This window comes from Xenopus tropicalis, chromosome 3 (assembly GCF_000004195.4).
Source record: "Xenopus tropicalis strain Nigerian chromosome 3, UCB_Xtro_10.0, whole genome shotgun sequence".
Taxonomy (NCBI): domain Eukaryota; kingdom Metazoa; phylum Chordata; class Amphibia; order Anura; family Pipidae; genus Xenopus; species Xenopus tropicalis.
In genome coordinates this window covers 91,669,393-91,691,220 of record NC_030679.2, presented here as the reverse complement: position 1 = coordinate 91,691,220, position 21,828 = coordinate 91,669,393, and the positions used below count along the sequence as shown (strand labels likewise).

Sequence of the window (21,828 nt, the reverse complement as noted above, 5' to 3'; positions counted from 1 at the left end):
CTCTCCAGTGGATTTTTTTATTTTTACATGGTACCTACTAGTAGACTTGGCGAAACCTACACCATTGTGATTGAGCCTCTTCACTGAGTTTCACATTTTGTGGCACACCAGTTGTATTTTTCTTTTTCTCACAGTACCATTCTTAAAAAGGCTATGCTGGACCCGTCCTGCCTCACGGCTCTGTGCTTGGTCCTTTGCTGTTCTCCCTGTACACTCTCTTTAGGAGACCTTATTTCTTCTTTTGGTCTTAAATATCACTTATATGTAGATGGCATCCAGATATATTTAGACACCCCTGCACTAACTGCTGATGTTCAAACCCAGATTGGTAACTGCCTCCTGGCTATCTCCTCCTGGATGAACCAACGCCACCTCAAACTTAACCTAGCTAAAACAGAGCTCATGGTCTTCCCGCCCAAACCTGGCCCTCCTCCTCCTTTCACCTTTACTATTGATGGCATGACCATCAACCCTGTAAATTCTGCACGCTGCCTTGGGGTTATCTTTGACCAGTCCCTCTCCTTCTCTAACCATATTAATAACACTGCCAAAACCTGCTGTTTTTTCCTCCGCAATATTGCCAAGATACGCCTCTTTCTTTCACAAGTAACAGCTAAAACACTAATCCATGCCCCTTATCCTTTCCCGCTTAGATTACTGCACTCCTACTAACTGGCCTCCCAGACTCCCACCTCTCTCCCTGGAATCAATTTTAAACTCTGCTGCCATGATCCTCCTGCTCTCTCCAAAGAGGGAACCTGTTCAGCCTCACTTAAGCTCTCTAGCATGGCTGCCTATTAAGCAAAGGATAGCTTACAAAATCCTTCTGCTAACATTCAAACCCCTTCACTCCTCTGCTCCTCACTACATTTCTTCACTGTCTCCCTGCACGTTCCTGGTCGTCTTCTCCGCTCCTCTCAGAGCCTCCGTCTTTTTACACCATCCATACCCACTGCGCTCTCTTGCCTTAAACCTTTCTATCTCGTTGCTCCTTACCTCTGGAACTCTATCCCTGAATTCCTATGTAGGGAACACTCACCCACTCTCTTTAAGAAAAAGCTCAGATGCTACCTTCTGGAGCACTAAAAAATTATTTTGCCCAGTCCTGTGCTTAAGGGCAAATGCCCATACCTGGTGCACTCTTACCTTCCAGTTTGTGCCTGTATGTTACCCAACCACTTAGATTGTAAGCTCTATGGGGCAGGGACCTCCTTCCTACTGTGTCTCAAGTAATTCCCTATTTTAACACTAACAGAACATAAGGTTTCAGTCTAACGATGGAAAGAGCCCTCTTACATATCTCATGGCTTATGTCTCCCTTGCACTTTTCAGGATGTCCTGGAATACAAAAAGAAGCACCGGCCCCAAAAAATCCGAATGTTAGATGGAGCAGCCAAGATGATTTTGGTAGATGACTCTAAGACAGTGGGGGAGTTGTTGGTCACTATTTGCAGCAGAATCGGTAAGTTACTATTTCTTAGGAAGACTAAAAAAAGGCATGGGGTAATTTACAAACGCAATACAAATATGTCCCAGTGCAGGAACCAATAGTAAAAAAACAAAAATTTGCTTTCATTAATTTACCTGTTATTTATTTTTTTGTTATTTATTAATGTTTAATTAATTACCTTTAAAGGCTTTTACACTGTTGCCTGGTTGTTAGTGTTGGTGACTCCAAAAAGAATTAAATGGATAGTGTATTACACCCATTTTTAATACAGGCCTTATGCTGAACATATTTTTTGAATATTGCTTTATATACGCAACACTTATGTTTTTTTGTTATTTCTGGCACTTAACAAGAAAATAAAAAGAGTTTAACTTTAGCTCTTCTGTTGCTTCCTGGTCTTGTAGAACACTAGAGAAGCTAATACTACGTCAGTCCACTGTGAAGCACTGCGATAATGAGCAGCTTAGAGAAGGTAGAAAAATAGTCGGGGGTACAGGATGTTTAGTTAAAAACAAATATTTTCAGGTAAATACTTTAGAATGGCAAATAATTTAAAAATGTGGGTTTTTTTTTTATTATAAGAAGCAGAATGCCCTATTTTATTGTGCTCTTTTTTTTTAGTAAATGTGTTTTTAGGTGTATACTGCCCCTTTAATGGTTTAAATTTCAAATGGGAAGTAGAAAATGTAATATTTATAGAATTATACACAAAAGGTATAACTGAAGATAGATTCCAATTGTTCACAGAATGTAAATACATTTTCATAATTGTCTAAGCACAATTTTCTCTTACAATGGTGCTTGAAACTTTGTGAACCATTTAAAATGTTCTATATATTTATATGAATGTGACCTAAAACATAATCTAATTTTGCAACAGGGAAACAAATGAAATCAGGGTCAGACTGGGCCGCTGGGACCCCGGGAAAAATCCCGGTGGGCCCCGGCGGTCCAGACTCGACCCTTGCCGGTGCTCCCCCTCCCCAACGCTCCTCCCCTGATGCGTCAAATTTACGCGCTCTGAGGAGGACGTCGGGTGGGGGGCCCTGCGAGGGGGGCTAGGGGGGCCCCTGTGGGGGGGGGGGTTAGGGGACGCGCATGGCTGGGGGGACCTGCAGGGCCCCTGGGACAGGAGCCCCGGTGGGACCTTCACCCCCCAGTCCGACCCTGAATGAAATTATATTTGGTCATGTATTTATTGAAAAAAATGATCCAATGACATATCTGTGTGTGCAAAAGTAAGTGAATGGTGCTCTCTCAGTATTGGGTGTGCAGCAATAACTACAACTAAACTTTTCTGTAACTATTGATTAGTCCTGCATATCAGGACTGATCCTCCATACAGAACAGCTTCAGCTCTCAGATGTTGGTGGGTTTTCATGTTATTTTTCTTTAACCATTCTTTGGTAGAACAACTTGTGTGTTAGGATCGTTGTCTTGCTGCATGACCCACTGTCTCAGATTCAGTTCACAGACAGATGTCTTGACATTTTCTCTTCCCTTGTCTTGACATTCTCTGGTAAATATATATTCAGAATTCATTGTTCCATCAATCATGGCAAGCCGTCCAGATGCAGCAAAACAGGCCCAAACCAGAACAATCCCACCAACATGTTTCACAGATTGGATAAAGTGCTTATGCTGGAATACAGTGTTTTTCTATCTCCAAATGGAACGCACCTCATTTAAGGCAAAAAGTTTTAATTTGGCATCATCTGTCCACAAAACATTCTTCCAGATTCCTAATTTCCTTCTGGTTTGTCCACATGATCTTTAACAAACTGAAGACGGTCAATAATATTTTGGGGAGAGCAGTTTCATTGCTGTTCATTGTTCTCCTAATGGTGAACTCATGAACATTAACATTTGCTAATGTTAGACAGGCCTTCAGTTGCTTAGAGGTATCTCTGGGTACCCAGTCTGTTAGATGCCTTGCACTTGGAGTTATCTTTAATAGTCGACCACTTTTGAGTAGGGTAACAACTGTCTTTCATTTCCTCAATTTGTACACAATCTATCTGATTCTTCATCTACTTTTAGGACTTCTTTTAAAATCATGATTTATGAATCAGATTTAGTTGAATATACATTCATATATAAATATAGAAAATTTGAAAGGGTTCACAAACTTTCAAACACCCATGTACTTGCTTATTTTATGCAGTTTCATTTATATTCATTTTTATGCTTACATGCAATAGCATATAGCTAAACCCCATTAGTTAAGAAAAACTTCCTCTGTGTAAATAAAACGTGTGAAGGTGGCCTACACAAGCTAATTAAAGTCTGAAAAGACCAAGTCGGTGGCTTATTGCCCATGTATGGGCCAGCAGATGGGCCTGCAAAACCAATATCTGTCTGAAAATCATCCAGATATCTATTGTCCAGTTTTGATTTTCTTCTCCAATAAGGACCACATTGGCACCTTGATGGGGTCCTAAAATCCCCGATTTAGGGCTAAACTGCCTATTCTATTTATTACACCCAGGGATCACAAATTATGAAGAATATTCTCTGATCCGAGAAACCATGGAGGAGAAGAAAGAAGAGCAGACTGGAACCCTAAAAAAAGACAGAACACTTCTCAGGGACGAGAAGAAAATGGAAAAACTTAAGGCAAAACTTCACACTGAAGATGAATGTAAGTGACATGGAAATAAGAAACGCAGTAATTATAATACAATCAGACAGCCTTAAAAAAGTAAGCATTTGTGGGAACTGGCCTCCAGGGCACTAATTTAATTGGCTAAAATAAAAAATAAAAGATGAGCTACTAATTACTCTGTAGTAGTCCACACAGTTCACCTGCTGAAAGATGCATCAAATATGGCCAGCTTTGGTGAAGAGTTAATGGGTTTTAAAGAATGGTATAGGGTGTGTATAATACTCTGGGAGTTCATTCTAAAGTATAAGCAATGAAAAATTACACTTGAACTTCCATGGTTAAGTATGAGAATGGAGTGTGTGTAACATAGGGAAGATGTGTGACAGAAAGTTTGGCTCCTAAAACAGACAGCTTTTTGCTAGACTTGGTAAAAAGCTACCAGAAAAAAAGGATGATATATTAGAAATGCAAAGTTTGACTAGGTCTAGTGATGAACAAATATGTCCCATTTTGCTTTGCCAAAATATTTGAGAAATGCAGTCAACAAGTGTTTATTGTGGCAACTTTTTCAGAACATTGCAGCTTTTTTTCCAGCTGTTGAAATCTATGGGCATTATATTCCTGGAAAAAAAAATTCCTGATCACTACCCAGGTCTAGTAACCCATAGCAACCAATAAGATAATTGTTGTAGAACACGTAATCAGGGATCTTGTCAGTACTTTACATGTTAATCATCTTCTTCATAACCTAAAGATAGTTGAAAGTAGAAAATTGCAACTGTGAAACCATATATTGCCTCTAATAATGTGTGCTATTTAGAATTTGTCATGGCTTAGGAAGAGTTCTATACATTTGTAAGATTTGTGAATTTTGTGAAAGCTTCCATAATCTGTAGTTTGTAGGGAAGAAGAACTTTTTTTTTTTTTTTTTGTACAGAAGTAGGCAACTTTACTTAATCTACAGATTTACTGTTCTGCTGTTCTAACTTTTGTTGTACAGATTAAAATGTCACATTTGCAGCTTATAATGGCAGAATGAAAACTCTTGATCAGTTTCTTTATTTTTAATAATTGGGTATTTTTTGGTGTATGTAATATAACGTATGGCAAGTATCAGGCATCATTCATCAGATTAAAATGAAATCAGTCATTAACATAGTTTACCCACATGCAGTTTTTATGTATGTCTTGCAGTGGAGGTTGTTCATTTCAGTTTTATACCATGATATAAAACTTTTAGCAAATTAAACCTTCTTTACTGATAGAATCTCAAGGCTATGCTATAGTTCAGTTTTCCATATATGTTGCCCAAGGATGTATTTTTGTAAATATGCATATTTGTTCTTATATACACATGTTCATGAATATTCCTGGTTATAAAAGAGAGAGTTCAGTCAAAAATATAAATTTATTAACAAAAGCTATTGACACATCTACAGAAATAACAAACATACAAAATACATAACAGCGCTTAATCTGAATACAATATATAACTGATACTTACAACAATAATTATAAATGTGGATGAGTTACATATGATCCCGTTGCCTCCCTTATACTCATCCTTTCATTGAGCTAGGAATCCTCACTCTATTCAATAGAGATATGATGCAAACAAGTCTCCCTGAGTTAACAATATAACAATATACACCAGGTCCTTTTTGTAATCTAAACCCACTCTTTAATTTTGCAGTAAACTGGCTTGATCATAGCCGCACATTCAGAGAACAGGGTGTGGATGAGAATGAGACACTGTTACTCCGAAGAAAATTCTTCTACTCAGACCAAAATGTAGACTCTAGAGACCCAGTGCAGCTCAACTTGTTGTATGTTCAGGTGAGTTTTAAAGAGGGAGAGCGCTTGTGGGTCCAATTTATTTCATATTACCATGTTCAATGTATTTAAATTTTCTAAGGCTAAACAATTTTTTACATTCCTCCTAGGCCCGTGATGATATCTTGAATGGATCTCATCCTGTGTCTTTTGACAAGGCCTGTGAATTTGGGGGGATCCAAGCCCAGATTCAGTTTGGGCCTCATGTTGAAAGCAAGCATAAACCTGGATTTCTTGAGTAAGTCTATTGGAATTATTTATACTTGTTAAACAATGCCATATAATACCATGCTATATAATTGCTTATGCTCCCAGGACTTTTTTTTCATGATGTAGGAAATCCATATTAACAAATAAAGTACATTAAAGGAGAAGGAAAGGCTAAGTCACTTGGGGGTGCCAAAATGTTAAGCACCCCCAAGTGACTTAGATCGCTTACCTTGTACCCTGGGCTGGTGCCCCTGTTAGGAGAAAACAGCACCAGCCCAGGGTACCTGTAGGAAGCGCTTCCTCCTTCCTCTCTCTTCTCCCGGCGAAATCCGTCGGCCGGCGCATGCGCAGTAGAGTAAAAAGCCAACTTTGTTTTTTAAGTTCAGTTAAGCTTTTCACTCTACTGTGCATACGCGTGGGGCGCTACAGGAAGGAGGAAGCGCTCGCTGCTACCCCGGGCTGGTGCTGTTCTCTCCGTACAGGGGCACCAGCCCGGGGTATGAGGTGAGCGATCTAAGTCACTTGGGGGTGCCTAACATTTTGGCACCCCCAAGTGACTTAGCCTTTCCTTCTCCTTTAAAAATTATTTTGGTATGTTGAAGGATTGAATAAAATGACAACTTTTACCACTATTGATAACAAAGCCCACAAGTCTATCATTAAAAGGATGCTGCACAAATTTGATCTATATGGGGGGTGTGCCAGGAGGGGGAACCATTGCTGCCCAGAAAGAACATCAGGGCAAGGCCACATTACCAGAACACTGCATTCTACACACTACAAAAAGTACATATACTGAGGTGGTACTGCAATTAAAAAGTTTTTTTAATATATAGTTATTGTGCAGACTGTAGGAGCAGTACCAGCATTGTGTCATTGTATGCTGCCTCTCTGCCTGCCCTATGCTGCCTGTGTGTGCCATACTCTGCCTGCCCTATGCTGCCTGTGTGTGCCATACTCTGCCTGCCCTATGCTGCCTGTGTGGGCCATACTCTGCCTGCCCTATGCTGCCTGTGTGGGCCATACTCTGCCTGCCCTATGCTGCCTGTGTGGGCCATACTCTGCCTGCCCTATGCTGCCTTTGTGTGCCATTTATCCCATATTTGATATTTTGAATTTCCCCTTGTTTTAAATATATAAGGTTTTCCAGTGCAGATATGTGTTTGACTTTTGAAACCCATTGAGAGAGATTGGAAGGTGTAGACTCCTTTAATTTTCATGTTATAATTTTTTTTAAGCTAAAAACCATGTTTCGATACTTTGATGGTACGTATGCGTCTCTTGTATTCCTGTACCAAATAGTGATGTTCGTGGGGTTCTGGATAATTGTGTCTCTAAGATTGTATTAAGAGTGTCAAAAATGTCCTTCGAGTATGTAATCAAAGCTTTACATTCCCATAGCATATGAATAAGGGTAGCTTGTGCACATGGCATCTGGGACATTCAGAGGAGGATGTGGGGAACAACTTATGCAATTTGGTGTGATAATAAGCTCTGTGTATAAGATATAAATGAATCAAATGATCGCTATTACATACAGAAATTGATATTGGGGATGCCAGTAACTCATCCCATTCCTCATCATCTAGCTGGCCTTTATCACTTTCCCATTTGTCTCTAAGAGCATTAAGAGGTTTAGTATAAAGTTTGTCATGGAGCTCAGAGTACAGTTTGGAGATTGAGCCTTGCATTAGCAATTGGTCAACGAGTATTGCACTAACAGGATTTTTTTTTTTTAATTATTTTGTTAAACATCTTCTAATTTGAGAGTATTTCATCCATTCATGTGAGGGTAATCAAAATTGTTGTCTGAGCATATCAAAAGCGACCATTGTGTCCCTTTGGCAAACATCTCCAATAGTAAGGATACAACACCTAAGAATAATTTTTTAAATGGTAGAGTAAATAATTATTTGCTATGTAAACAGGGTAATAACTAAAAAAACCATTACAAATATGTAATGAATGTATATTGCAAAGTTGCTTAGAATTAATTTTTTGCCTAATAGAAAAAATCTTATTTTTGGTGTTGACATGTCCTTTAACCCTTTTACTGCCAGCCATTTTGGTCAAAGCGGAACTTGTATTGCCAGACAGTTTTTGAACATTTTGCACTGTTTCACTTTAGGGGCCTTTCCTCGGGGGGACTTTTAGTTTACCAAGGAAAACAATATATCGTTTTTTTCAGAACAACCTAAGCTTTCAAAATATGGTAGAATTTTTGTGTAATTCCAATTCTGTAACAAGATATAGGCTTCTAAATGTCTAAAAATGCAAAAAAAATCAAATTTTCCATAATATAATCACACATACTAGAAACAAAAATTATTTTATGCATGAATATACAACTGATTTGGAAAGTCCCATGTCTCCTGAACGTGCCAATACCAAATATATATAGTTTTATGGAGATTTCTCACTTGTATAGGTCAAAAACTCCCAGCAGTACACTACCAAATTCCCAAAGCACAGCTCCAAAAAAACTGCATACTTTGGATTTCAAGGCCAAAATTCCACTAACAGAAGGTTTATCCCAGAAAATTGTACATTTTTGGAAAGAACAGATTCTGGGGAATACAGAATAGGCACAACTGTCTGTCTACTCCAAACTATCAAGTCGCAATGCTTTCCTAAAGTTATTGGTTTTTATCAAAATTTGTGATTTTTTTTAAAAATCGCTTCAAAGCTTCTAGTCTATAGTATCTTATCTCCTACAGGTCATAAAGTAACCAAATAAAACACCCTAAATATGAATGCCTGGGGTCCACTGAACAGTTTGATGCCCAATATGTATAGGTTTACCTAAGTATGTGGCATGTAGGGGCCCCAATGTGAACATACCCCCATATGAACTGTCATTTCTGTCATTTCAGCTCCTGCAAAATCAACACATTTACATTATTATATGTGGGATAAAGCTACAAAAAAGTACGCTCACCCCAGAAAGTCATATATTTTTGGAAAGTACACATTCCCCCGAATCTAAAATGGGTACCCATGTCTTTCTACTCCAAAGTACCAAGCCGCACAGCTTTTCTAAAGTTAGCAATTTTGATGACATTTCCAAAAATCCCCTCAAAGCTTCCACTTTGAAGCATCTTATCTCCCACATAGCATTAGGTACCAAGATAAAACACCCTGAATTTGAACACCAGGGGTCCACTGAACAGTTTGATGCCCAATATGTATAGGTTTACCCAAGTATGTGGCATGTAGGGGCCCGAATGTGAACATACCCCCATATATACTGTCATTTCTGTCATTTCAGCTCCTGCAAAATCAACACATTTACATCATTATATGTGAGATAAAGCTACAAAAAAGTACGCTCACCCCAGAAAGCCATATATTTTTGGAAAGTACACATTCCCCCGAATCTAAAATGGGTACCCATGTCTTTCTACTCCAAAGTACCAAGCCGCACAGCTTTTCTAAAGTTAGCAATTTTGATGACATTTCCAAAAATCCCCTCAAAGCTTCCATTTTGAAGCATCTTATCTCCCACATAGCATTAGGTACCAAGATAAAACACCCTGAATTTGAACGCCAGGGGTCCACTGAACAGTTTGATGCCCAATATGTATAGGTTTACCTAAGTATGTGGCATGTAGGGGCCCCAATGTGAACATACCCCCATATATACTGTCATTTCTGTCATTTCAGCTCATGCAAAATCAACACATTTACATCATTATATGTGGGATAAAGCTACAAAAAAGTACGCTCACCCCAGAAAGTCATATATTTTTGGAAAGTACACATTCCCCCGAATCTAAAATGGGTACCCATGTCTTTCTACTCCAAAGTACCAAGCCGCACAGCTTTTCTAAAGTTAGCAATTTTGATGACATTTCCAAAAATCCCCTCAAAGCTTCCACTTTGCAGCATCTTATCTCCCACATAGTGTTAGGTACCAAGATAAAACACCCTAAATTTGAACGCCAGGGGTCCACTGAACAGTTTGATGCCCAATATGTATAGGTTTACCTAAGTATGTGGCATGTAGGGGCCCCAATGGGAACATACCCCCATATGATCTATCATTTCAGCTCCTGCAAAATCAACACATTTACATCCTTTATGTGGGATAATGCTACAAAAAAAGTACATTCACCCCAGAAAGCCATATATTTTTGGAAAATACACATCCCCCCGAATCTATAATGGGTAAATATTTCTTATTGCTACAAAGTACCAAGCTGTAAAGCTTTCCTAAGTTTGCAGATTTATATGACATTTTCGAAAATCGCATAAAAATGTTGTAATTTGCCGCATTTATCTCTCACAATTTCTTGATAAAGATCAGATAAAGACAAATCACCCCAAAAAGGAACACCAGAGGTCTACTGAACAGTTTGATGCCCAATATGCATAGATATACCAAAGTCTGCGGTATGTACTGAACCCAAAATGAAAATAGCGCATAAGGATTTCTCGCCTGCCAGCTCAGCTTTTGCACACAGAGCCCCCTGTCAGTGTATTATGTGCCAAAACTTCCCCTAACCATACAGTGACCCCCACAAAACCATATATTTTTGGAAAGTACACATTCTGACAAATCCAACAAGGGTAAAGAGTCCTTTCTACACCAAAGTACCAATCTGCAGAGCTTTCCTAAAGTTATTGGTTTTTATGACATTTCAGAAAATCGCCTAAAAATGTTGCAATTTGCCGCATTTATCTCACACAATTTCTTGCGTACAAAGGCAAGTCACCCCAAATAGGAACACCAGAGGCCTACTGAACAGTTTGATGCCCAATATGCATAGATATACCAAAGTCTGCAGTATGTACTGAACCCTAAATGAAAATAGCGCATAAGGATTTCTCGCCTGCCAGCTCAGCTTTTGCACACAGAGCCCCCTGTCAGTGTATTATGTGCCAAAACTTCCCCTAACTATACAGAGACCCCCACAAAACCATATATTTTTGGAAAGTACACATTCTGACAAATCCAACAAAGGTAAAGAGTCCTTTCTACACCAAAGTACCAAGCCGCAAAGCTTTCCTAAAGTTATCGGTTTTTATGACATTTCAGAAAATCGCCTAAAAATGTTGCAATTTGCCGCATTTATCTCACACAATTTCTTGAGTACAAAGGCAAGTCACCCCAAATAGGAACACCAGAGGCCTACTGAACAGTTTGATGCCCAATATGCATAGATATACCAAAGTCTGCGGTATGTACTGAACCCTAAATGAAAATAGCGCATAAGGATTTCTCGCCTGCCAGCTCAGCTTTTGCACACAGAGCCCCCTGTCAGTGTATTATGTGCCAAAACTTCCCCTAACTATACAGATCCCCCACAAAACCATATATTTTTGGAAAGTACACATTCTGACAAATCCAACAAGGGTAAAGAGTCCTTTCTACACCAAAGTACCAATCTGCAGAGCTTTCCTAAAGTTATTGGTTTTTATGACATTTCAGAAAATTGCCTAAAAATGTTGCAATTTGTCACATTTATCTCACACAATTTCTTGCGTACAAAGGCAAATCACCCCCAATAGGAACACCAGAGGCCTACTGAACAGTTTGATGCCCAATATGCATAGATATACCAAAGTCTGCGGTATGTACTGAACCCTAAATGAAAATAGCGCATAAGGATTTCTCGCCTGCCAGCTCAGCTTTTGCACACAGAGCCCCCTGTCAGTGTATTATGTGCCAAAACTTCCCCTAACTATGCAGTGACCCCCACAAAACCATATATTTTTGGAAAGTACACATTCTGATGAATTCAAAATAGGTAAAGTTATTTTTGTACACCAAAGTTACACCTGGCAAAGCTACGCTAAAAACAGATCAGGAACACTTAAATAGGGATAAAATGTGATAAAACCACAAAAATTGTGCAAATCAGTGAAACAACAAAATAAGTTACATGACAGTGTAATTAGTGGCCAGAATATCTGATCCAATAGTTACGCTGTCAAAATAAACAGTTTTTAGGTAAAAGAAAATAAAAACAAAGTGGTAAAATGAAAAAAAAAAAAAAAAAAAAAAAAAAGCAAAACAAAAAAAAACCAAAGTGTTTGTGTATACATGTGTAAAAGTTGTGTGATAGTGTGTAAGTGTGTATATGAGTGTAAATAAGTGTATAAAAGTGTGAAAAATGAAAAAAAAAAAATAAAATAAAATAAAAAAATGCTAAAATGTGTGCTGTAAGTGTGTGTAAATGTATGTAAGTGTGTATAAATGTGTGTATAAGTGTGTAAAAGTGTGTAAATGCAATAAAAAAAAAAGTCCTTACCTGTTCCTGAAGACCCGATCGCCTCCTTCCTCATTTGGGCCGGCGCTGGGGGAGAGGGAGGAAGCAGGAAGCAGCAGATGCGATGCGATCGCGTCTGCTGCTTCCTGGAGGGTCCTGCGAGCGATCGGCTCGCAGGACCCTGATGACAGCCCCCCTGGCACATTGCCCAGGGGGGCTGTCATTGTTAGAAGCCCTCTGCAGCGGCGGCATATGCCGCCGCTGCAGAGGGCAGCGCTTAAACGCCAACGACGTATGAGACACGTCGTTGGCGTTTAAGCCCTTTTACTGCCAGCACGTATGCCATACGTGCTTGGCAGTAAAAGAGTTAAGAGGCTTAAATCAGCTGGAGGGAGTTGACATTCTCCTTATTTGTATACAGAACAGCAAGAATCCTATGAAAGACACATGTGCTTTACATGTGGAACCACTTTCCTGGCTCCACATGTGGTGCTAACAAAACACCTTGCACTTCCCTTGTAAGCCTGTAGTCAGAATCTGATCAGAAGCTCTACTTGCTGTGCTTTGAAATTCAGTGGGTGAGCTTTAGCCGTCCAAGTAATAATTGTTGGAGCAAAACTTTGTTTTCTTCCCAGAATTCCTGCAGTTTTGCATACAAATAATTAGAAGGTGTCTACACCCTGGATGTGCTGTTCATTTTGAGCCTCTTCCTTGGCTCTGCATATTCTAACCAGAAAAAAATCCTGCAAACCTGAAAATGGAAATTTCCTCTTTTTCTTTTTTAGACTTAAAGAATTTCTGCCAAAGGAGTACATGAAACAAAGAGGAGCAGAAAAGAAGATTTTTCAGGTATATTTCTTTTAACCAATTGATAAATGTAATAAGAATGCTCCTTGTGTCTTATTTCAAGCATATGAATGCCAGTATAGCAGTAATAGCTAATTGTGAAAACAAAACTTTTTAACTCTGACAGGAGCACAAAAACTGTGGAGAAATGACTGAAATTGAAGCCAAGGTGAAGTACGTGAAGTTGGCCCGATCTCTTCGCACTTACGGTGTTTCGTTTTTCTTAGTAAAGGTAAAGTGTATAGAACACCTTTGACTGTTTAGAAAAAAGAAATCATTTCACAGCAAACTGTTTAGAATGTCCCTGAAAAAGGTTAAGTTTCTGAAACTGTGGATATCTTACAATTTGGGCACTTAAACAAATGTATGTTTCTAGTCATAAGCACTTTGCTACTAAGAATTTGACACTCCCAGTGTCACTCCACTTTCCTTTTCCTGTATTGTATTATGTGGCAGACCTGAATCCTTCCTGGTTCTGCCCAGCACAGTTTCAAATTGGCCCAGTGGGGAAAATGATTAGTCAGTTTTACTAAATTGTTTTATTTTTCATTCAGATGGTGCGAGTCCCCCATGCAGTCACATTTACATAACTCCTCTTTTTTTTTGTTTGCTGCTGCTTCTCATTTTCTTGAAACTGAGTAGAAATTGTATTCAATAAAAACTGTGATAACAAAATGACCTCTTTTTGAATAATAATTAAATAATTTTCACAAGCCAAAATTGTTGCCCCTATTATGTAGCATATGGATGGATTTATGGATTTATGTAGGTTATCACCTCTCTACTAAATTCTTCAGATCTCTTCTTCTGAATTGTTCGGTCTAATGCTCTGCTTTATTTTGTCTGTACAGAATCTGCATCTGATTTTGCCCATTGAATTTGTACCTGTCACTAGCATGTTTAACATGGTGGATAATCAGTCTATCCTTTTGTTTTGTAAGATGGCTGTTCTCAAAGATAAAACCAAGATAATGCTGTTGTTTACTGCATGACAGATTTATACATTCAAACATAAAGATACTTTATGCTAAATGATGTTCTGCCACATATAAGTCTTTTCCGAATGTTTAAAAACAAAAACAGAGATGAGCACACAGAATATTCCTACTAATGTCATCTACATTCAGGAGAATACTTCTACAACTTGTAGAACAGGCACATCAGGGGTGCAGGGCAGAGGACTGGCAGCATTGGAATTGGGACTCATCCCAGATAGTCTCACTGTAATTGAGTGTCATAGCCTACCAGCATTGCACAGACTGTTCACATTACAATCACTATTATCTCTAATTTATTTTTTGCAGTGTATGCAAAAATTATTTTGTGCACAATTAAGACAATAGGTGAGTTTTTCAGAACTGAAAACAACCATCCCTACTAACCAGTATAGTTTTAAAGTATCAGAAAAATTTAAGCAGAACAAAACTACATACAGCAGTTCTTACAGAATATACTGGTGTCATTCAAGCAGTGTCAGAATGCTATTTATACATTGACTGCTCCTGAGGCCACTTGTAGAATTTGACCTGTTTTTATCAATGGGTGAAGGTTACAGCTCACCATTTGATAAATAGGCTTCTAAAAATCCCACAGGAATGAATAGTAACTGGGTATTTTTCTTTGGTGACCATTAATCTCTTGCTAAATCTTCCCCATAATTTTTAATTCACAAAGTAATAATAAATACAAACTTAACAGGACTAAACTTAAAGGAGAAATTAATGTAAACAATATTTTCCATGATCTTAAATTTAAACTATGTAGCTTATCCCTTGAATCAATTTATCCTTTATTTTAAGTGTTTATCATCTTTTCTTAGGGATGTGTGTCTGAGTTTCTGCCAATAAAGCCTGGGTCAGATGAGCTACTCTGGCAGTGCTACAAAACCCAAGAAAGTAACTGCAAATGCTGGTGTGGCCCTTTGGTTGATACCTTTTATAAGGTGTATCAACAAATGTTATGAGAGACAGGGTCACGGATCTGGGGTATCCTGAAGAGATACATTGCAGTTCTTTGCATATAAATGTCTACCAGTGTTTTTCAGCAAAAAACTTGACTGACAAATGCTGGGGAAGAGTAGACCACACGTGTTATGCTTTAAGGGCTATAACTGACTGGACACTTTGTCAATTTCATGTGGGAGACAAAACACACCATCCACCATTTCTTTAATTGTTTTTATCGGAATATCATCTGTTTACTGCATTCTGTCGCTTCTTTGCTTTCAGATAAACACCAATGATTCTTATTAACATTGTTACATAATTGCATAGGGTTGAAAAAAAGACCATCAATTTCAACCCTTCCAAGTAAACCCAGCTCACACAACCTATACTTACCGATCTATACCAACACATACATAAACAATATATATGAAGGTTTTAGTATCACAAAAACCTTGGATACTATGCTTGTTCAAGGACTCATCCAGGCCCCTCTTGAAGGCATTAACAGAATCTGCCATTACAACATTACTAGGAAGGGCATTCCACAACCTCACTGCCCTCACTGTTAAAAAAAACACCTACGCTGCTTCAAATGGAAGCTCCGTTCCTCTAATCTAAAGGGGTGGCCTCTGGTGCGTTGATTTTTTTAGGGGGAAAAAAGAGCATCCCCTATCTGCCTATATTCCCCTCTAATGTACTTGTACAGAGTAATCATGTCCCCTTGCAAGGGCCTCTTTTCAAGAGAAAACAACCCCAACCTCAACAGTCTAACCTCATAGCTTAAATCTTCTGTCCCCTTTACCAGTTTAGTTGCACATCTCTGCACTCTCTCCAGCTCATTAATATCCTTCTTAAGGACTGGAGCCCAAAACTGCACTGCATACTCAAGGTGAGGCCTTACCAGGGACCTATAAAGAGGTAAAATTATGTTTTCATCCCTTGAGTCAATGCCCTTTTTTATACAAGACAGCACTTTATTTGCTTTAGTAGCCACCGAATGACATTGCCAGGAATTAGACAAGTTATTATCTACAAAAAAAAACAAATCCTTCTCCATTAAGGATACCCCCAACAAACTACCATTTAGTAGATAGCTTGCATTTATATTATTTCTACCAAAGTGCATAACTTTGGACTTGTCCACATTGAACCTCATTTTCCAGTTTGCTGCCCAGTTTTCCAGTTTTGTCAAATCGCTCTATGAAAAGCAGCAGCATCCTGCATGGAACTTATAGTTTTGCACAATTTAGTGTCATCCGCAAAAATAGAAACAGTACTCTCTATGCCCCCCTCCAGGTCATTAATAAACAAGTTAAAAAGCAAAGGACCAAGGACTGACCCCTGCGGTACTCCACTAACAACACTGGTTCAATTAAAAAATGTTCCATTTACCACCACACTTTGTAATCTATACTTCAGCCAGTTCTCTATCCAATTACAAATATTATGTTCTAGGCCAAAATTCTTCAATTTGATCATTAATCTTCTGTGAGGTACTGTATCAAACGCTTAAGCAAAGTCCAAGTAGATGACATCAACTGCCATTCCAGCATCCTCCAGGTTCCTGCTCACCTCCTCATAAAAGGCGACTAAATTAGTCTGGCAAGATCTGTTACGCATAAAACCATGCTGGCACAAACTTATAGTATTGTGAACTGCAATGTATTCAAGACCCTATCCCTTATTTTCCCCTTCCAAAAGTTTTCCTACTACTGATGTCAGACTAACAGGTCTATAGTTTTCAGTCTGAGAACGGGATCCCTTTTTAAATAACTGCACCACATTAGCACTTCGCCAGTCTCTTGGCACCATGCCAGACCTCAACCAATCAACCAATCCTGAAAAATTAAGTGAAGAGGCTTGGCAATCACACTATTTATATAACACTGTATAGAAATTATACATCAATCTTTGCTCCAGTGGATCTTGCATTCTGAGTTCCTATCTCATATACACATACATGTATAGGACCCATTATCTGGAAACCCATTATCCAGAAAGTTCCGAATTACGGGAAGGCCATCTTCCATAGACTCCATTTTAAAAAAAGAATTATTTTTAGAAATTATTTGCTGTTTCTCTGTAATAATGAACAGTACCCTATACTTGATCCCAACTAAAATATAATTAATCCTTATTGGATGCAAAACAATCCTATTGGGTGTATTTAATGTTTAAATTATTTTTTATCAGTCTTAAGGCATGGAGATTTAAATTACTGAAAGACCCCTTATCTGGAAGACCCCAGGTCCTGAGCATTCTGGATAACAGATCCCATACCTGTACTAGCACTAGAGTTATCAAAAGGCGATTAACCTGCCTGTATGTTTTTTGAGTGTGGGAGAACCGGTGAACCTGGAGTAACCCATGCAGACACAGGGAGAACATAACAAATTTCATATTGATAGCACAGTCAGAATTGAATTTAGGACGTCAGCAAAGTGTGTAGTTTCTGTGAAACTAGCTAAAAGGAATTTTCTACCTCAAAGTATTGATCCATGTGATCTATTTTTATACTTTCTTTTTATCGCAGCCAGATGTTTGAATGCATTCCATAAAAAATCTGACTTCACATCATGTTCTTCCTGCTTGACAAGAATTTTCTTTCATCTCCTCTGGTGCTTTCTTTCCTAATTACCTTTTAAGATCTGATTGTTTAATCTAGACATTCTCAAGTCTGTCCTCCGTAATTTTCCTGTCTGGGATTTATGTTAACTTCACATTTATGAAGAATGAAAAGAAAACATTTAATCTCTCACCTCTGTATTTATTCTTAACATCACTTGAACCCTTTCTTATAAGAGTCTCTTGAACTTGTCAAGGATTGTGCCATACAAGGCTGCTTTAATGTCTTTATGCTAGCATGTTATTTGGATGAGAAAATGGCAGTCCTAATTACAGCATAAGTGGTGAACATGGTTTTCTTAAGGGAAATGACACACAGTGCATTTTGTCGCACAAAATACTAAGAACTGCCTCTGCTAAAACACTCCAGTTGTTCAAAAATGTGCACAATGACATTTTTCAGTGATTACACAAATTGAATGTTTTAGCAATGGTGATTCTCAGTAGCCCCTATGACAAAACACACCAAATGTCATTGCCTTAACAAGGACCAGGTTTGTCTCATGGTTCACACTATCTCTAAGTTTTTAAAAGAGTAGTGTACTCTCTTATTCAACATGGGTTTAATGAACAGGGCTTATGCCAAACATACCTTTTATCTATTGTTTTAATTATGAAATATCTTTGTTTGTTGCTGTTGAACTAAACAGGGAAACTGAAGCAAATCGATGTTTGGTCCTTGCAATGTAGATAATGGCCTCCTGCTAACAACACAGTCACATCCAGTGGTAAAGGGATTTGTATACTGGTAATACCTCACAAAGACCAAACATGGAGTAGCATCAGTTTCCCTGCTTGCCCTGTTTAGCTAAATAAATCACAAAAGCCATAGAGTATTGGTGATTTAAATAATAGGAAAAGTATTTCCAGAACAAGAAATCTTTGTTGAACTCCTGTTGAACAAGGGGGTATAGTGCCCCTTTAGGGATAACATTAGGGATAACATTTGCAGTTGACCATAGTTAAGGTTAACTTGAAATCCATCTCCGTTGACTTTTCCATCTTTTTCCCTCAGGAAAAAATGAAGGGTAAGAACAAACTGGTGCCACGTCTGCTAGGGATCACTAAGGATTCAGTGATGAGGGTGGATGAAAAAACAAAGGAGGTTCTGCAGGAATGGCCGCTCACAACTGTAAAACGTTGGGCTGCCTCTCCAAAGAGCTTTACTCTGGTACATATTGCTTATACATATCTGATTCGACAGTTTGAAAGGAAATTATTACTTACCATTTTCCAGAATCTCTTTGACTGAGATTTCATTGTGAAGTGATAGATTATCATGTGTCATTATATTTTCTTTTTCCAGACCCATCAGTTACTTAAGCTTATTTAATTTTTGTGCTTTAAATATCATTATGGTATTTGGATCTGCTTAGTCATCCCTAACTAATCACACTATGCCCACAAAATGTCCTGTTAAATTGTTCTTTGTAGAGAAACATGGCATAGCAGGCATACTTTTATCACAGCTCTTAACATGATTGGAGTATTCATCCAATAAACAGTGCTTTTAAAGGCACTATTCCACTGACAGTGCTTTAGTGGCATTACATCAAGCACAAAGTGGTTTGTTTCTGCAATTAATGATTTAAAAGTATGAGTGCAAAATTATGTGTATGGTATTACAAATTGTTGTGCACACTTTTCACAGGGGACTGTACCCGATGTGCTTCTTGTTGCTTCCCTCTGTTGTATAACATTAAACCATAGAGGTAATTAGGATGGCCTTACATATCAGATTATGGCAGCATAAGTAGGGCTAACATCGCAAGTCTACAATATTATTAGACAAAAAAGGTTATAATGGGCCCTTAGATTCCAACCCTAGATTACTGTATTTCTCACAATCACCTTTTTATTACTGCATATTATTTTACTTTTTCAGTTACTGCTCTTGTTGCTTTTTGCTTTCATTAGGTATCTTCTTCTATTTTAGGATTTTGGAGAGTATCAGGAGAGCTATTATTCAGTGCAAACGACAGAGGGTGAACAGATCTCACAGCTTATTGCTGGTTACATAGATATCATTCTGAAAAAGGTACTGCTATGAGTATAACTGTGAGTAAATCTTAGTCTTATACAGGGTTCTACAGTATGCCAAAATGCTAAAAAATTGCAGCTGGTGGGGTTTCTAAAAATGGTAGCGCTTGTCCCCCCCAAAATCTTGACTTCTGTTACAGATACAAATCTGTGACATTGGGCTATCTGCATTGTTTTAAAATTTGCAGGCTGTAATATGACACTTAGCAAGTTATCACTCAGGCATTAATTTAAGTTGGACAGATACCCTTCAACTCTTTTCACCAACATTAATAAATGCAAATACAGTGGCTGTCTAACTTAAGGACAAGGCAGTGTGCCAATTAGTTTGTGCTTCCCTCCCAGCGATTAGTGGGTAGGGGGGTGATCAAAATAACTGTTAACTGTTTGTTATTTTTCATTAACTTCTATTCTAAGTGGTCTGAATAGAAATGTAATTATCTCCTAATAATGCTTTTATGTGCGTTATTATTTTAGTATTTTTGTTTTGTTTGGGACTACCTGGGAAAATACATCTTAAGCTAAAATATTGTATGACATAAAAATTAATGTTAGTTTAGTGTTTCAGAGCAAAACTTTTAAGAAAAATAACTAGGTTGTTTAATGAAATTTCGAAGAGATGCATGTGCCATCCCACCGGCGATTTACATTCTTGCTGGTGGGATGGCGTGTCAGGGAGATTAGTCGCCCGCTATGGTGAAGAATTATCGTGGGCAACTAATCTCCCCATGTGCCACTGACCTTAAAGAAACACTATCACATTTTTCTAAAGCTGCCTTCAGTTTTGTCACTTAAACTAATGTATAAATCTCTTAATCTTATTAAAGAGATGTATTTTTTATTTCTTAAGTGGAGTTGGGCTTGCCTATTTGTCCTGTCATAGATACTCTTAGAGCACACAGTGACCTAAAAATCGTGCAACGTGCTCCAGGGCATGTAAGGGAATGATGATAACGCTGATAGAGCTGCTTTTAGTGATGTCTGTGACCTTTATTTTACTGTTATTTAGTAAGGAAAATTTAAAGATTAATGCTATCAGGGCCAGAACTAGAGGTAGGCAGAAGAGGCACCTGCCTAGGGCGCAACAATTGGAGGGGTGCCAGGCTGGAACCTCTCCTACCTACCCCTAGTCCGCACTACCTTGTCATTGCCCCTGTCAGTTGTTATTACGGGGGCGGGGGATGTGCAGGGGCGAGGTGGCCCTAGGGTTGCCTAGGGTGCCTGGTCGGCTTGGCCCGCCCCTGAATGCTATGGTGGTTTTCTCTTAATTTTCCACCTAGTGACATTATGCAAAATCTGTTAAGTATTCGCATGTGTAAGGTTTGTGAAAAAAGAAAGAAAATGTTGAGTGTCACATTATAGCATTGTTTGTAAAGGCATAGGATTTGTGATATTTCCTGACAATGATTGAATCCTTAATTGAATTTATTGGTTGAGTATTTTTATTTATTTTTAAATTGTACGATTATCCTTTTATTTATGTCGATGATGGGTATTTAACTGCTTTTGATTCTTGCTAATTCTGAACTCTTATTCTCTCTAGAAACAAAGCAAGGACCGTTTTGGCCTTGAAGGAGATGAGGAATCCACAATGCTAGAAGAGTCTGTCTCACCAAAGAAGTAAGCCTGTTATAACAAACTAACTTGTTCATCATTTTGGCTGTAAATCACAGCACTGTATTGTATAGTAATATGAATGAATGGTTTTGATTCTGTACTTGACAGTGTTTTTGATTATACTATCAATTTATACAGCATAAGCAGTTTTACTGATAACATCCTATTTGCAGTATTTAATGGCAAACTACCATTAATGCAACCCAGGCTGTCACCCGGGCCCAAGATCCCCTGCCTGCCACTGGGAATATTCTCTTTTGTTAAATGGATTCTGTCATGATTTTTATGATGTGAGTTTTATTTCTAAATTACACTGTTTACATAGCAAATAATTCACTCTACCATTTCAATTTTATTCATTATTATTATCAAGCCTCTCTTTACAAATTAGATGTTGGGGCAGGGGTTCTATAGTAAGAATCAATATCAGATATCAAAACGGCT

At 38.3% G+C, this 21,828-nt stretch overlaps 1 protein-coding gene across 3 annotated transcripts in view; it reads left to right on the top strand.

Moving 5' to 3' along the window:
• The window catches only part of tln2 (talin 2), a 132,648-nt gene that overhangs the window by 60,302 nt on the left and 50,518 nt on the right, over positions 1 to 21,828 (top strand). For all 3 annotated transcript variants that reach the window (XR_004222020.1, XM_012966875.3, XM_012966874.3), the window contains exons 4-12: positions 1,333 to 1,462; positions 3,939 to 4,091; positions 5,749 to 5,891; positions 5,999 to 6,126; positions 13,096 to 13,159; positions 13,284 to 13,388; positions 18,743 to 18,898; positions 19,664 to 19,765; positions 21,311 to 21,387. Coding sequence is in view for 2 of the 3 variants with exons in the window: in XM_012966875.3 (XP_012822329.1) it covers positions 1,333 to 1,462; positions 3,939 to 4,091; positions 5,749 to 5,891; positions 5,999 to 6,126; positions 13,096 to 13,159; positions 13,284 to 13,388; positions 18,743 to 18,898; positions 19,664 to 19,765; positions 21,311 to 21,387 (1,058 nt within the window). In the remaining variant the exon portion in view is untranslated. The remainder of the gene's footprint in view (positions 1 to 1,332; positions 1,463 to 3,938; positions 4,092 to 5,748; positions 5,892 to 5,998; positions 6,127 to 13,095; positions 13,160 to 13,283; positions 13,389 to 18,742; positions 18,899 to 19,663; positions 19,766 to 21,310; positions 21,388 to 21,828) is intronic.